Source organism: Pongo pygmaeus, chromosome 3 (genome assembly GCF_028885625.2).
Source record: "Pongo pygmaeus isolate AG05252 chromosome 3, NHGRI_mPonPyg2-v2.0_pri, whole genome shotgun sequence".
NCBI lineage: Eukaryota > Metazoa > Chordata > Mammalia > Primates > Hominidae > Pongo > Pongo pygmaeus.
In genome coordinates, this window is record NC_072376.2 from 162,619,735 (window position 1) to 162,637,272 (window position 17,538).

At 34.1% G+C, this 17,538-nt stretch overlaps 1 protein-coding gene across 6 annotated transcripts in view; it reads right to left on the minus strand.

The window, feature by feature from the left end:
* The window catches only part of IQCM (IQ motif containing M), a 505,544-nt gene that overhangs the window by 348,740 nt on the left and 139,266 nt on the right, over window positions 1-17,538 (minus strand). For all 6 annotated transcript variants that reach the window (XM_054485869.1, XM_054485868.1, XM_054485865.1 and 3 more), the window contains 2 exons: window positions 4,599-4,689; window positions 337-425 (listed from right to left, as the gene is read on the minus strand). In XM_054485869.1, the coding sequence (XP_054341844.1) occupies window positions 337-425; window positions 4,599-4,689 (180 nt within the window). The remainder of the gene's footprint in view (window positions 1-336; window positions 426-4,598; window positions 4,690-17,538) is intronic.

A 17,538-nucleotide genomic window follows, 5' to 3' on the forward strand; every position in this document is an offset into this window, starting at 1 on the left:
ATCTATATTCTCTTTTAAAGAATCGTATGCATTTTTTTAAAAACAACAATAACTCAACTGTAAATAAACTTTTAAAATTACAAATTTTATCTTTATAATTTACTACAACCTGCAATATTCATATTTTTAAAAATCCAGTCTCTCAATTTCAGATAAAGGCATGGAAAACTAGTTATTAGTAGTTGTTTCCAAAATCTGCTTATCTTTGATACAGTGTTTGAAACGAAAATAAAGGAAATAACTCTGTTCAATACTAGCTCTTTGTTTTTGCATTTAAATGAATGCAAAATAATGAAAATCAATGTGCTGCCACCAACATTTATGTATAAGACTCACCAGGTTCTTTCAGAAGTTCCAAGGTAGAGGTCCCAGGTTGTAAGTAAAGATGGACAGGAAAGGGATAGAGTAATTCCAACATTCTGTTTCTGAAACATTAAATTGGATCTTTAAGTAATTTGATAGTCCCTATTTTGTAATACAAATCTTCAACACTAAAGTTATAGGACTAAATGCTAATCATAGAAAACCACTTGTCTCTGGTCAACAGGACTATACCTGTTGTTCTCTCAGTGCCTTGAAGAGTAAATATTATTAAACAAAGAGAAAATACTACCAAATTTTGCTGGTTCTGAGATGAATAACAAATACGAACATTTGCTTTCCAAATGAGCCCAAACTAGCAAAAATCAGGAAAATGAACAAGCATCATATCTATATATTTCTTCAGTGTTTTACAAGAGATTTTTGAGTAGCATGTTTTCCTAACATGATTTGGAGAGCTTCAATCCCAACAGGTGAATAAAGACAAGTATCACATAGAAACTTTGGAAAATGTGAATAAGCAAAATGAAAGAAAATAAAAATCTCCCCTAATCTTATTACCCTGATATTTTAGTAATAATTGCAAACCCTTCAATACTTCCTATAGGCCAGCATTCAGGGCACTATTCTAATCCTTTTTATATGTTTTACCTGATTTATTCTTCAAAACAAGCATGTAGGTACTTACTATTATGATGCTCATTGTATAAATGAAGAAACTAAGACATTTAGGGGTTAAGCAGTATACAGTTCAGATTATTTCAGCTAGAAATGGGTGGGGTCAGGATTGAAATTCAGGCAGTGGGACTTCAGGAACCATATTACTATTTTATACTGATTCCATTTGACATGATTAGCATATGGAATATATTTCATTCCTTTTCTCTGTTTCAGTGTACATAAATGCACGCAAAATTTTATACTATTCTTTTGCACTAATATATCATGGAGATCTTTCTTTATAAATGTACAAAGGTGCACATTGTTATTTTGACCTATTACATAGAATTCCATGTTATTTTGGCCCGTTACATAGAAATTCATTGTATAGATTTTGACATACTGATCGCTTATTTACCAGTGTTCTTCTGTGGGATATATTTGTTGGTTTTGCTTTTTTGTTGTTTATAAACAAGGATGAAAATCTTTGAACATTCATATTTGTGCACCTGTATTTCCTTGTGTTACTATAAATGCCTAGAAATTAAAAGGTTGGTTCAAAAGTTATGTAAATCTTACATAAATTTCTAGAATTTTAAAACATTTGCCCACAAAGAAGCATGGTCTATGAAGGAGGAGACTCTTCAGAGATTCACATTTGGCACATAGTAGGCACTCAATAAATAGTAAAGAAATAACTAATGATAGGATCTATTAATTTGACTGTCACTCATGTGGTCATGCCCACGGAGTTGGCCAAAGGACTGAGGTATCCCTTAAGTTGTATCAAGAGAAAATAGAGAGACATGAGTATGCAGTTTTATAAAATTCCATTTGAAATTCTAGAACGTCTTTATATATCACCAAGAATGGGATCAAATTTCATTGATCAGGCATAATTTCCTTTGCTTTCTAATATCTGGTCCATGGATAAGTGTTATTTAATCACCAAGTTAGAACTAATTATGTATTTTCAATTATTCCTGACTAATGAAAGATTCTAATGGAAGTAGACCATTCAACCACTGAAGCAAAATATTTTACAGACATTAAGATGAAACGGCAGTTGCTTCACACAAATGTGAAATACCATGAGGGATTCTATCGTTATTTTATAATATCCTCATTCTGTTATGAAATTGATCAGAACAACCTAAACATGAATTGTCATGTAACACAGGAAACTCACTGATCACAAAACTGGGCAAAGAAGTCCAGGCTCACTTGCCTAAATTACAGAATGCATTTACTGAAATTCAGTTGTCATACCTTCAAATGCACCAAATAATATCAACTAAAAATTAGCACTAGTAAATAAGTGATTAATAAATGCATTTTGTTGATGGGAAATTAAAATTTAGGATGAACCCATATCTATCATCATCATAAAGAGTATTTTAATGTAGGGCAATCTTTGAATTTAGAATTCAAAGGTACATTGAAGAACTTTACTTTCTTAAACTTATATTGAAATTGTAAAAGTATTCGATTGTGTTTTCCCACCACAGGTCAAAAATAGACAAGTTTAGAAAAGGGAAGAAATCATATATTTAAAAGATTTGGTCATATTCATATTCATGTTTTGCTCAAGGAAATTTCTTTTGTTGGGCCAATATTTCAATAGTCATCCCAAAAATATTATAGTCATCTTAACAATCAGTATTTTTCAAGGCATCTTCAGGATAATTATAAGTTGTTTATATACAACTTTTCTCACAGGGGTCTATTTAACTTGAACAAAAACCTTTTGGGAGTTTTATGAAGAGTTGGGTCATTCATACTAATTAGTCCTAGAGCCTGTCCCTGCATTGGTAACAATCTCATATCTATTTCCCAACTGATTATATTATCTTTTCTTCTGCTTATATTCTCATTGCTGTTTCCTTATCTTCATTATGTGGTGAACCCGATTTCAAAAAAAAATTTTGTCTAATCACATTCTATTTGTCTAGTTAAGCACAGGTTTCCAAAAATCCTTAGTCACCACGTCCCAAAGCACTTATTTGTCTTTCCCCCTGCATTCCCATCACACTTTTAACATTAATGAAGTGAAGTTAACTGTTAAAGTAGGAAACAAGTTACCACCATCAACTAGCTATAAATAAAGACAAGGCAGCCCAGGTGTATTGAAGTTCAGGCTTTATATGCCCTGGGCTGTCACTGGAAGTACATGCACTTGCTCTTAATTTCAAAGGATGTTGATCTTCCTCATTAAGCAGCACATGTTTTCATTAAAAATGGAAAGTTAGGGTGTCAAGGGACCCTTATCTTCTACCAGTTGCAGAAGAAACAATTCTTCGGAAAATAGTCAACTCTCTTGAGAAAGACATTATACTGAAAGATATTATACCTGACCAGATTTATTAATAAGTGCTTCACGTGTCCCTAAAACATTATTATTCTGCCATGGCTTACCAGCCTCATCTAAAGATACTGAAAATGATTTTCAAATCAGTTAACCTTTTCAGTTAGTAAAAGCTGACATGAAATTCTAAACAATTTGACTAAATAGCTATATTAACTACTCTTTTAGGAGCTACCAATTTGCTAGACCAATTTGGATCTTGAGTTAAAATGGGTAACTCAAAGGCAGAAAAGAAATTTATAAAAACTAGTAAATTTCCAATATAATAATTTCTTTTCCTTTGTAATTAATGTCTTCCCTCATCATGGGTATAACCAAACCTTTAGTATTAAGGCTGTGTATATATTTCACTCTTTCAAATTTGAGTATTGTATTACACTTAAGCCAAGAAAGTGGTTACCCTGAGCATGGATCTTCTAGTGTTAAGCACATAGTTCACAACTTAAACGTTGGAAGACCCATAAAGTTCTTCGTAGCCTTGCCAGCATTTCCTCAACTAACTTATAGCTGTGCCAATTACCCCAAATTTCTGACCATGTTATAATATCAATGAATTATTGTAAAACAAGCTACTGAAAAATACATTTTAGCAGAGAAGTGTTTACTGTCTGTAAGTATAAATGTTCTTACAAAATATGTGCTGAAGGGCTTAGAGGTTCTGTCTATAGCTCCAGGGCCAACTATTGTGTATGTAATTTTAAAGTTATCTTGAAGACAGTGATGCTATTTCATGCAATAATTCAGAAAAGGAACTGACCCATCTCCAGTCACTTTTGGAAAGCAGAGGCAATGCTCAGAATTCCTGCGTTCAAACTATGTTCTGTAGAACCAGCGTCACCTTCTGTTAGAAAAAGACTAACCTTTAATTATTAGATTTAGAAAGGAAAATTATAACTTACTCTGCTCCATAATTGCTGCAGATGAGTTATTAAAATTCTAAACTTATGTAATATTACCATAAAATATGGCATTTTTTGCTCAGGAAAGCCACAAATTGGATTCAAGCTTATGCACTGTAAAACCCAGATGGTTTACTTAACTACTCAGACATCCTCCAGTTCAAAAGTTAATTGAACTGAAAACAAAAATTTTGATAATTGATATGCTTTGAGGAACTCAAGCAGAACAATAAATTAGCTTCATGTATGGGGTGTTAACAGAAAAACTTGAGAGACCATGACAATTGGTCAGGGAATATTGGCAAAGTAGAAGAAAATATATATTTTCTATAGGTTAGCTAATTATACATTACCTGGACTCCTCAAAGTGCTGTTGCTTTGCTGTCTCCATTTTTTTACTCACTGGTTCAATAATAGTCATGATTTTATCCAATTTAACTTGTCCTGAAATTTTGTTAAAGTTTTAATTGCATACTATTAGTTTTCAAGTTGTAAATGCATTTTTTGAATTCAATTGCAAATCACAGATTTTTAATAACAAGAGCTATAATCTTTAAAAATGTTACTAACACAGAGATACTAAAAATCACAGTTGAGTAGTTTTCTTCACTCCATGCTACTCAGATGCTTTGCAATTACTAAACTTTAGGACTGAAAATTATAGTGCAAATGAACTACATAAATCAGAAAGGAGATTGCTCTCAGAGAAATGGCTGCAACAGCATAGCATATACCGATGAATACAAACAGCCTCATTTATACATATCAGTATTATTATAATCATTATCATCACAAAGCTTAGTTCTTACAGAAGGGGCTGCTATTTTAAAATAATTTGGCAAATCTCTCATTCCTATAAATAGGAACACAAAGTGCTCCAGAAATCTCATTATTTGATAGAGTAAGACTAACATCCACAAAAGGCAAAGGTTCTACTTTTTAAAAAATCAATTATTCAAGTCTAAAGAGAAATTTACATCAGTATTTTTAAAATACTCATTACTTTCTATTGTCCACAGATAATGGGACCAATATATAGTTTGAAATATTATAACAAAAATATTATCAGGTAACTATTGAGCACCTTCTAGCTACTAGCTCAGATGTATTAATAATAAAAGATACAGAACACATGAGACAAAACCCTCTGCTTTAGAAAATTACAGGCTAGTTGGATCTCAATGTCATCAAAAAGAAGAGTATACTAGACTGAATTATGTAATGTATATTCAAAATGTACGTTCAGAGAACATAAAATTTTTGTAGAAATGGAAAACAGAACATTAATATTGATTAACTACAGTCAGCCTTCGGTGTCCTGGGGTTCTGCATCTGCAGATTCAACCAACCACAGATTGACAATATTCAGAAAAAAAATTTTAAAAATACAATACAATAAAAATAATATAAATTTAAAAACAATATAGTATGAAAGCTATTTGCATAGAGTTTGCATAGCATTTTGTATTATAAGTAATCTAGAGATGATTTAAAGTATACAAGAAGAAATTGATGCCAATCATTTTGACACTACTCCACAAGACAGAGAAAGAGGGAACCCTAATTCATTCTATGAAGCCAGCATCACCCTACTAACAAAACCAGGAAAGGACATAACTAAAAAGAAAACTACAGACTGATATCCCTGATGAACATACATACTAAAATCCTTAACAAAATACTAGCTAACTGAATCCAACAACATATCTAAAAGATAATCCACCATGATCAAGTGGGTTTCATACCAGGGATGCAGGGATGGTTTAACATACTCAAGTCAATAAATGTGATACACCACATACGCAGAATTAAAAACAAAAATCACATGATCATCTCAATAGATGCAGAAAAAGCATTTGATGAAATCCAGCACCCTTTATGATTAAAACTCCCAGCAAAATCAGCATACAAGGGACACACCTCGATGTAATAAAAGCCATCTATGACAAATCCACAGCTGACATAATACTGAATGGGGAAAAGTTGAAAGCATTCCCTCTGAGAACTGGAACAAGACAAGAATGCCCACTCTTACCATTCCTCTTCAGTGTAATACTGGAAGTCCTAGCCAGAGCAATCAGACAAGAGAAAGAAATAAAGGGCATCCAAATCTCTAAAGAGGAAGTCAAACTGCCAATGTTTGCTGAAGATACTTTCATTTACCTTGAAAACTCTAAAGACTCCTCCAGAAAGTTCCTAGAACTGATAAAAAAAAAAAATTCAGCAAAGTTTCCAGATACAAGATTAATGTACACAAATCAGTAACTCTTCCATACACCAACAGCACCCAAGCAGAAAATCAAATCAAAAACTCAACCCCTTTTACAATACCTGCAAACAAAAAATAAAATACTTAGGAATATACCTAACCAAGGAGGCAAAAGACCTCTACAAGGAAAACTACAAAACACTGCTGAAAGAAATCACACATGACACAAAAAATGGAAACACATGCCATGCTCATGGATGGGTAGAATCAATATTGTGAAAATGACCATACTGCCAAAAGCAATCTACAAATTCAACACAATCCCCATCAAACTACCATCATCATTCTTCACAGAATTTTTTAAAAAAACAATTCTAAAATTTATATGGAACCAAAAAGAGCCTGCATAACCAAAGCCAAGACTAAGCAAAAAGAAGAAATCTGGAGGCATCAGATTACCTGATTTCAAACTATACTATAAGGCCATAGTCACCAAAACAGCATGGTACTGGTATAAAAATAGGCATATAAACCAATGGAACAGAAGAGAGAACCCAGAAATAAACCCTAATATTTACAGCCATCTGATCTTCAACAAAGCAAACAAAAACAAAGTGGGGAAAGGACATCCTTTTCAACAAATGGTGCTGGGATAATTGGCTAGCCACATTTAGGAAAATAAAACTGGATCCTCATCTTTCACCTTATACAAAAATCAACTCAAGGTGGATGAAGGGCTTAAATCTAAGACCTGAAACTACAAAAATTCTAGAAGATAACAGTGGAAAAACCCTTCTAGACATTGGCTTAGGCAAGGATTTCATGACCAAGAACCCAAAAGCAAATGCAATAAAAGCAAAGATAAGGACACATGCACACGTATGTTTATTATGGCACTGTTCACAATAGCAAAGACTTGGAACCAACCCAAATGCCCATCAATGATAGACTGGATAAAGAAAGTGTGGTACATATACACCATGGAATACTATGCAGCCAGAAAAAGGAATGAGTTCATGTCCTTTGTAGGGACATGGATGAAGCTGGAAACCATCATCTGCAACGAATTAACACAGGAACAGAAAACCAAACACTGCATGTTCTCACTCATAAGTGGGAGCTGAACAATAAGAACACATGGACACAGGGAAGGGAACATCACACTCTGGGGCCTGTGGGGGGTGGGAGAACATTAGGAGAAATACTTAATGTAGATGACAGGTTGACAAGTGCAGCAAACCACCATGGCACATGTATACCTATGTAACAAACCTGCACATTCTGCACATGTACCCCAGAACTTAAAGTATAATAATAAAAAATAAAAATTAAAAAAAGACAAATATTTGGGACTTAATTAACTAAAGAACTTTTGCACAGCAAAAGGAACAGTCAGCAGAGTAAACAGACAACCCACAGAGTGGGAGAAAATCTTCACAATCTATGCATCTGACAAAAGACTAATATCCAGAATCTGCAACAAACTCAAACAAATCAATAAGAAAAAAACACAAAATCCCATCAAAAAGTGGGCTAAGGAACTGAATACACAGTTCTCAAAAGAAGATATACAAATGCCCAACAAACATATGAAAAAACGCTCAACATCTCTAATGATCAGGGAAATGCAAATCAAAACCACAATGTGCAAGAACAGCCATAATAAAAAAATTAAAAACAGCAGATGTTGGCATGGATGCAGTGATCAGGGAACACTTCTACACTGCTGGTGGGAATGTAAACTAGTACAGCCAGTATGGAAAACAGTGTGGGGATTCCTTAAAGAACTAAAAGTAGAACTACCGTTTGATCCAGCAATCTCACTACTGGGTATCTACCCAAATGAAAAGAAGTCATCATACGAAAAAGATACTTGCACATGCATGTTTATAGCAGCACAATTCGCAATTGTAGAGACATAGAACCAGCTCAAATGCCCGTCAATCAACGAGTGGATAAAGAAACTGGTGTATGCATATATATATACACACACAATGGAATATTACTCAGCCATAAAAAGAAATGAATTAACAGCATTTGCAGCAACCTGGATGAGATTGGAGACTATTATTCTAAGAGAAGTAACTCAGGAAAGGAAAACCAAACATCATATGTTCTCACTGATATGTGGGAGCTAAGACATGTGGATGCAAAGGCATAAGAATGATACAATGGACTTTGGGGACTTGGGGGGAAAGGTGGGAGGGGGATGAGGGATAAAAGACTACAAATAGGGTGCAGTGTATACTGCTCGGGTGATGGGTGCACCAAAATCTCACAAATCACCACTAAAGAATTTAACATGTAACCAAATACCACCAATACCCCAATAACATATAGAAAAAGTAAATAAATTTTAAAAAATAAAATATATGGGAAAATGTGCATAGATTATGTGCAAATACATACTACACATCTTATCAGGGACTTGGGCATTCTCAGATCTTGGAATGATGGAGGTAGGGGAAGTCCTGCAACCAGTTCCCCAAGGATACTGAGCAAAGGCTGCATTTATAAGGTACCAGAAGTATTGGTTAGCATTCCTTATGAGTTATCTCATGTAAGCTTCAACAGTTTTGTTCTGTTTTTGTTTTTGTAAAGTACTGTGATTAGTCCGTTTACTCAGAGAAGCAACTTTCCCAAGATCCTTTAACCTGGAAGGTATAGAGCCAGGACTCCATTCTTTTTCACTGTGCTCTACACTGCCCCCTGGAACTTGTGGGGCTTCAGGGGATTCATCAGTAAAAGTGGGTAATTTCTGCCTTGTTTACTTCAGAAGTTAACTATAAAGCTCAGAGGACACACTTTATATAAAGACACGTGGTATGTTAAGTGATATCATATTAAAGAAGAATTTTTAAGTTTGAGTCTTAAAAATAGAAACATTAAAATATTTGCCATATGCCAAGTGTGCTAATTGCTATATATGGATTATCATGTTTTATTCTTAGAGACATCCCATAGATTAAGTACTATTACTATCTCCATTTTACAGATGAGGAAATGAAAGCAGAGGTGTGATTATTTTCCCCAAGATTAGACCATTAGCAATAGGTAGAGATGATATTCAAACCCAGGCAGATAGCCCCTGGAACCTGAATTCTTAATCACTCTGATGCTCAATATGCCTGTTTGTTTAGTGTACTTATTTATAGAGTATCTACTTAATAAAAATTGCTATGCTAACTCCTGGGAGGGGAGCAGTGTAGAATATAATGGTTAATAAAGCACTATTGCTACCTTCAATGGACAGCATAACAGTGAAAATCACTGCAGAAAAGTGAAGGAGGAAAAGGATGGGGCAAAGGTGATGGGAAGTGCAATCTGGAGATATAAAGAGTGAAATTTTACAGCAATGGTAAAGAAATTAACCTTGCAATGAAAGAAAGACAATCATAGAAGCTAAAGAAAGCATTGGGATTTAGTGAAATTTTTGTTGTTGTTTTATTTTTCAAGGCAGGAGGTTTTCAAGTCAGGTAGGAAAGGAGCCAATATAGATCAAGAGATTACAGATACTCACATCTGAATACACTTGGAATTGAATACATGAGCAGGGAACAGGTTCACTGCATACCTAGGAAGGATATGATGAAGTTCACAAGTGAAGGTATTATTTAAGGATAATATTATTTTGAAAGCAACATTATGAAAATAAATTTTCACTAATGAGGAATTCACGTTTGTAAAAATACACATCTATGCAGAAAACATACATATATGTGTATCTTGGTTTATTTATTTGCAAATGCAAGGAAAGATATGGAAGAATGTATACTACAGCAGAGACAATTAGTACTCATCAAATTATCCATGTGCTCCCCTATATTTTCCATACCCCTTTAAAATTACTTTGAAGACATGTAATTAGACTCTGACCAATGAGATGTGAGTACATGAGGTGTGAGCCACTACGAGACCTGGGCCGAAGCCCACTCTTTCCCTGCCACATTGCCCCAGGAAGCCTGTGTGCCAAATGGCAGAGCTATAAGGTAAACTGTCTATCACACTGTGATTGATGTAGGGGGAAAATAAGTCTTTATGAAACATGAAGTGACAGAGACTCCAGGGTTCATTTGTTACTCAACAGAGTGCAACCTTTCTTGTCTAATATTTACACCAAACTAAGAACATCAGCAGTGTCTATCTTTGGAAGGAAGTGGAAAATGTAGTATTGTTAGGACTTTCCCTTTCAATCCTATATATGTATGTATTTTTAAAATCTTTATAATGAGTTTGTGTTAATACAATAATTAAGAAAAAGATATGTCTATTTTAGAGAAAAAAAACCTGTTAAATACTTTGGGTATAATCCATTTAAGTGCTACACTAAAAGCCCTCTATAGACCATTTAGCTAAATCATATTAGGACTGCATCCAACATACAAAATAAATGCAGATATACTCTTTAAAAAGTAGTATATAAAGTTAAAGGAGATCTCTAAAAAGGCAATTAAAACATATGAAAATCTAACATTGCTGCAGATAAACCTTTAGACGGCAAATGAGACTTAGTGTGTGACTTTAGGCCAATTACAACATCTCTGAATTTCTAACTATTGCTTATGTAAAATCTAGTAGTTAAACCAATTCCACCAAACTAGAATTTCAGTTCTGAAATATAAATTATAAATAACTTCTGATTAGAATACTTATTCAAAGAGAGACCAAAAGGGAGACCAGGGCGAAAAAAAAAACAGAGGTAAAGTGATGAGTTCTTAGAGGTCTTACAATGAAGTTAAGCAAAAGGAATGTAAGGCATTAAAACTGCCAACTTAGGTATGAGCTGACAGGCAAAAAAGAAAAACAACAACAAAAACTCCCAACCAAAAGACTCTAGTCTCTAACACTACTTACTATTTGCTCCTCAGAGTCCAGCTGGAATTATTCATTCACCTGAGCTCAATCATTTGTTCACCTGAAATCAATCATCCATTCAATTTCATTCATTTCTGACAATTTTGCCTTTCTCCTTCATGGGCTCATTTTGCTTTGACCACCTCCAGCTATTGTGTGTCCCCCAAAGCTATTTCTTTCCTTGGCTACCTTCTAACCCTTTACTTGAATGTTATGGTCCATGACCTTGGCTATATTTAGCACTTCAATGTGCACAAATCCGTATATCTTGCTTAGACCACTCTTGAGATCCAAATTTGAATAGCCAACTATCTCTATCTCAATCAACATGTCCCTCTCACACGTAATGACACTACTGTCCATCCACAAGCCTGAAAGTCATCTCCACTATTCACTCTCCCTCAATCCCCTAATAGAGTTATTAAATCCCTTCTATCCTTTCCCACTCATACTCTCTCAATTCAGACCCTTATCATCTTTCATCTGGTACATTAGCAGCTTCTCCGCTTGGATTCCTGCATCCAACCATGAAACTCTAACCCATCCTCCATACTTTCCATAAATAATCTTTCATTTCCAAATCATGGAATTTTAAATTATCATGGTGTTATTGTTTTCTAATTTAACATCACAGTAGTCAGAGAACAGGTTTTGTATAATTCTAATTCTTTGAAATTGGTTGACTCCCACTTTATATACCATTGTGTAGTCAGTTTTCATAATGCTCCATATTTGTCTGAAAATAAGTATATTATTTAATTCTTAGGAGCAATGTCTTATATCTACCTGATAAATCAACTTGTTAATTTAATTGTTCCCCATTTTGCTAGTCATTTCAAGACTCAGTACAAGGGATATTCTCTAATCTATCTTAACATTGAAACAATTTGCAGCACTCATTGTTTGGTTGGCCCATCATCCCTTTACTAATCTGTAAACTCTCTGATCATGTGGACTGGGACTTATTTCCCTTGAATACTCAGCATTTCCTTAGAATACCCAGCACATTCAACAAACATTTGTTATAAGAATCAATAAATAAAACATTTAATACCTCTTATTCAGTCACATAGATTTTTCAGTATCACTTTTCTGTTTGCCAGTGCCATGGATTAATTTCTTTCCATTACTTTCTCGGATACCGTAGATACTATATACATACTTCCTTCCACTAATTCCCACTGCTCTCCTGACCTTCATAAAGAATCCCTATTTCTCCCCATCCTTCCACAAAAAAAAAAGAACAAAAAATAAAACAGCATCTCTATTTCAGGTTGTAAAAATCGTCTATGTTAAATAGTTAAACTGAACCAATGTGTTATTGGAAACTAGTTTTCTAGAATTTAAAGCTCAAACAAATTGGAAATTCAGTGTCAGAAAAGGGAGTGTGTTCCTCATCACAGATATCTGTTAGCAGAAAATTTCAGAAGAACATTGTAGAGGGGATTTTATGTTGTGAAAATAGTTGGGCTAGAAGAGCTTTAAGGTCTCTTCTACACAAAGACTTACTACTATGAAAGTGCTTCAGGTCGGTAACATCATTTTCATTCAAACAATGAGAGATTTTATATTTTGTACACTGAATAATTATAAAATGGTTTTCTCACCTTTCTCTCTTTTTAAGACCCACTGTTTAAATTTTATTTAATTCCATATGAATTATAATGAAACTTAAAAATTTTAAAGTTTCAAATTTATAGACAGATTCATTAGTCAAGAATGACAGATTGCAATTTACTGACATTTCACATTCTAGTGTGTGGGCTGGGTAGATGTCATATAATTTTCTACTGTTGGAATTTCAAGCACATGTGTGTTATATAGAATGCCAATTCCTCACTAGACTGTGAACTCTGATGGTTTCTTGAGGACAGACATTGTGTTTTTATGCATCCATCCATTTATTCAATCATTCATTCAACAAGTATTTATTGAATACCTACAATGTGACAGGCAGTCTGCTAGGCACTAGGAATGCAAAAAAGAACCCGGAGATTATGAAGTCAACATTCTTAGGAATGAAATTAACTACAAATAATTACATAATTCCAAATACAGTGCTGTGAAACTTTATTTTCATTATCTCATGAATTTAAAACAAGGAATGAAATGTACCCTTCAGCTTTTGTAATTGGGATGTCATTGGACAATTTAATGGAAGTAGAAACAAGATTTCTTTGGGTTGAAGGAATAATGTTATTGGAGGTAATCAATGTAGACTCCCTTTTCAAGAGGTATGTGGTTTGAAGAAACAGACAGCAATGAAATGATCACCACAGAAACACAAGTTTGAGAAAGTAAATTATAGTGTCAATATATTTTTAATATGAGAGAAACTTTAGTATGCTTATAGGTTATAGGAAAGGAGAGATGGAGACATAAAAGAGGGCAAATAATACATAATAGATAAGATAGGTTCCTGAAAGAAAACAGAAAGAATGGGATAGAATTCATACCTGAAGAGGCATCTTCTAAAACCATAGACGAGATTTTGGGTGGCTATTAATAAGTTTCCAGTGAGTTCACCATGAAGACCTTTATTTTCTCTATGAAGTAGGAGGTAAGGTCATTTACTGAGGGAAGCAGGCTGAGATTTGTTAACGGTTGTGAAGGTTTGGGCTAAATAGTAAGTGAGATGGGTAAAAGAATTGAAAAAGGTCAAATTAAAGATTTTTAACTTAGATTACTACTTAATGCAGTCATAATCATAGCTAGCTAGCACTTGAAACACAAACCTTCTCTTCCTATTGTTCAGTTTCTCCACACTTCATAACAAAATGTTTAGACTGGTTGTCTACATATATTGTTTGCTCTTTCTCACCACACTTTTTCATCACTACACTCCCAATCTACCTTGTACAGTGGTTGCTCTGTGAAAACTGCTCTCATCAAAGATACAACGACTTCCATGGTAGCACACCCAATGAACAAGTATTTGTCAGCTTTTTGCTGAGCCTTCACAGCAGCACTCAATGATAATGATTTTCTTTTATGAAAAGATTCCAAAAATTTCTCCTAGATTTCCTCCTGTGATGCTGCTTCTCATTGTCAATCTCTTTTGCTGACTCTCCCTCTTCTATCAGACCTCCAATGAATGAAATATCTTAAGCCTCTGTCTTAAGCCTTTTTGTTTATGTTAACTTCACTTATTCCTTAGGAAATTTCATCCAGTTCCATCCATGGCTTTAAATACTGTTCACACACCAAAGACTCCAAAACTTTATTCTCCAGCCCATATCTCTCCTCAAAATTTCAGACTTATGTATGCATTAATTACTATCTCAAATATAATCTATTTAATGGAACTCTTCCATTAAAGAGACATTTTAATGCAGTTTGTAAGTTTAGATGTCTCTTGCTTATGGTCCTTTGAGTTAGCCAGAGCAGTTCTGCTTCAAGCTATGAGTCAGCTGGCTTATACGGATCAGGCTAGATAGGTGCCACCACCTGGGGCATGGTCTTTTCTTGGTAGATCAAAAAGTGTAAGAGACAAGATAAACTACTACGTACATTTAAAGTCATTGTCTGCATCATGCCTTCTCATCTTCCATTAGCCAAAACAAGATAGGGTCAATCTCAAATTTAGTGAAGCAAGAAAATATACTCCAAACCAAGGTGGAGGAGGAAAGGAAAGGTGGAACAATAACCCAATCTAAGCCATCATTATCTCTTTCCTAGATTTAAAAATCACTTTCTCTGGTCTTTCCTCTGTCCTCTGTTTATTCCATCCTACAGAATAGAGGCCTGCATATCTTTTAAAAATGGAAATCTGATCATAACGTTCGTCTTTAAATCATTCAATGACTTTCTACCACTCTTAAATCAAGTCTTTGCCATTACCTACAGGGCCACACATTATCTAATTTATGCCTATCTCTCTCAGCTGATTTAACATCACTATCATTTTATCTGCTATTACGCTGCAGCCACAATATTTCCCTTCAGGACCTTGAATAAGTCAAGGCCTGTTCCTCCTCAGGGCTGATTTGTACCAGTATTCAAGAGTTGATTGTTGTGCTGCACCCATTAATGGCACATGTATACATATGTAACAAACCTGCACATTGTGCACATGTACCCTAGAACTTAAAGTATAATAAAAAAAAATAAAGTCATTTCAGCGTAAAAAAAAAAAAGAGTTGATTGTTAATTATAAGGAATTTTGCAATCCAGATTAAATGTCTGGTAGCCTTAAATCAGCCAGGGTGAGAATATTTATACCCTGGGAGTCAGGACATGCCGTAAATCAGGTTTTTTTGCCCCCTGCAGAACAAATTTACCAGCACACCATTGGTCCTTCTTGTCCTTCAGATCTCAAATCAAATACATAAGTTCCTAAGACAGGCATTCATGGCATTGGCATCTAAAATGTGTCCCTACAGTTAGTCTATTAAATCATTCCATTGCCTTCATTGTGATTATCATGTTTTGTCATTATCTTATCTGTTTGCTCCTTAATTGCATTTTGCCTATCTACTCCCAGCAGAATGTAAGCTTCACTTATTCACAACTATATCATCAATGTCAAGAAGAATGCCTGGCATATAATAGATGTTCAATAAATACTTATTGCATGAATGAACTTCCCCTGGTATATTATGAGTTCTTTAAGAATGGAAACATTCTTATTCTCTTTCTAACTCACATATAGCATTATAAATCAGAAGCCCAATAAATATTAATTGGATAAATGAAATAATTTATTAGTGTGTTTACTAGGTACAGATATAATGAATTTCAGATTTGATGTAAGGTAGGGGAATAAAGACATCTGTGCTAGACAGGTTGTCTGAATACTTTGTACTTCGTTATACAGATTTTTTTCCTACTCTACCTTCATGTAAATAATTATTGTCCTCAATTCAATAAGATCATTTAACTAATAAGTTGTTATTCACTATTCTTTTTAGCCATGTGCTAGGGACCATGGAGGTTATAGGGGAAAAAAAAGGAAACATCATTTCCACTTAGCAAAGTTTATATTTCATAATCCCATAATCCCATAATATTGTTCATAATATTGATTGAACAAATATCTCAGTGACTGGCCTAGCATATATTAGGCACCCAATAAATGTTTGCTGAATAAATGAATGAAACTCAGCCAAGAACTGAGGGCAGAGCTGAATTAAATGCTTAAGAATATAAAGTTCTCTACAATGTTAGTAGAAGAGTTGAAAGTTAATCCATGTTTTGTCCGTGCAATTTAACTTCACCACGAAACTTCAATGTGTGTAGCAATAGAGCAAAATGTACTACAAAAACATAACTATTTTCAGAAATCTAAAAACATGATAGTAATGAAAAGTAAGATGAAGTTTGTACAACTCTAATAAAGACAATGTAATGAAAACCAATTCAATGTCTTTTATGCTAACATATATTTCAGGAATTTAAATCTTATCTTCCAGGTAAATATATTGCATTAATTATGAGAGATAATTCAGAAAAGTGGTTAAGAGAGCAGACAGACTTAAGTAAGTATAAATTTGAACTTTACAATTTATCACCGGTATGACCCTCAACAAGTTATATCACATCTGAGCTCAGCTTCATCCTTTGTAAAAAAGTACATAAGAATAATAGATTGTCATATGGATTGTGTAAATGATACATGCAAAGTCCTTAGCACAAGGCCTGGTACATAGTAAGTACTCAATAAAATTAGTGATGTTGATGATTATAAAGATATGAATTTTAACAACATGATATTATGGTCTATACAACAGATGAGTCAGACACATAATGTCATACAGTATAAGACTATAAGTGCCATAAGACAAAATGATATGAAAATATTATCTGAAATATGTAAACTTTTAGTAATAGCACAACATATTGAAAACAAAATGCAAAGTTATATTGTGCTTTATATTTCCATGACCAAAACTTCTCCATCAACAATTTTCTCCCATGTCAGTTATAAGATACAAAAGTGCTCATCAAGTCTTTGCCAAATTAGATAGTATACACTCTTCCCCAAAAAAGAAAATAATACCATTATCTACTAGTGAGAAAAGTGAATTTTTACCAAATAAATACCATGGTCAGAGGCTTAGCAAAATTGCCCAGAAGAAATGTGTTTAGATTGATCTTCCCTGGATTACCCTCTCCAACAATAACAGATATGGCTACAGTTCAATACCTTTATCAAATCTGAGCCTTTGCTCAGGCTTACTGGGCTCTAGTCCATCTGATGGAAAGATAGAGGCATATATCCCTAGTCAGCC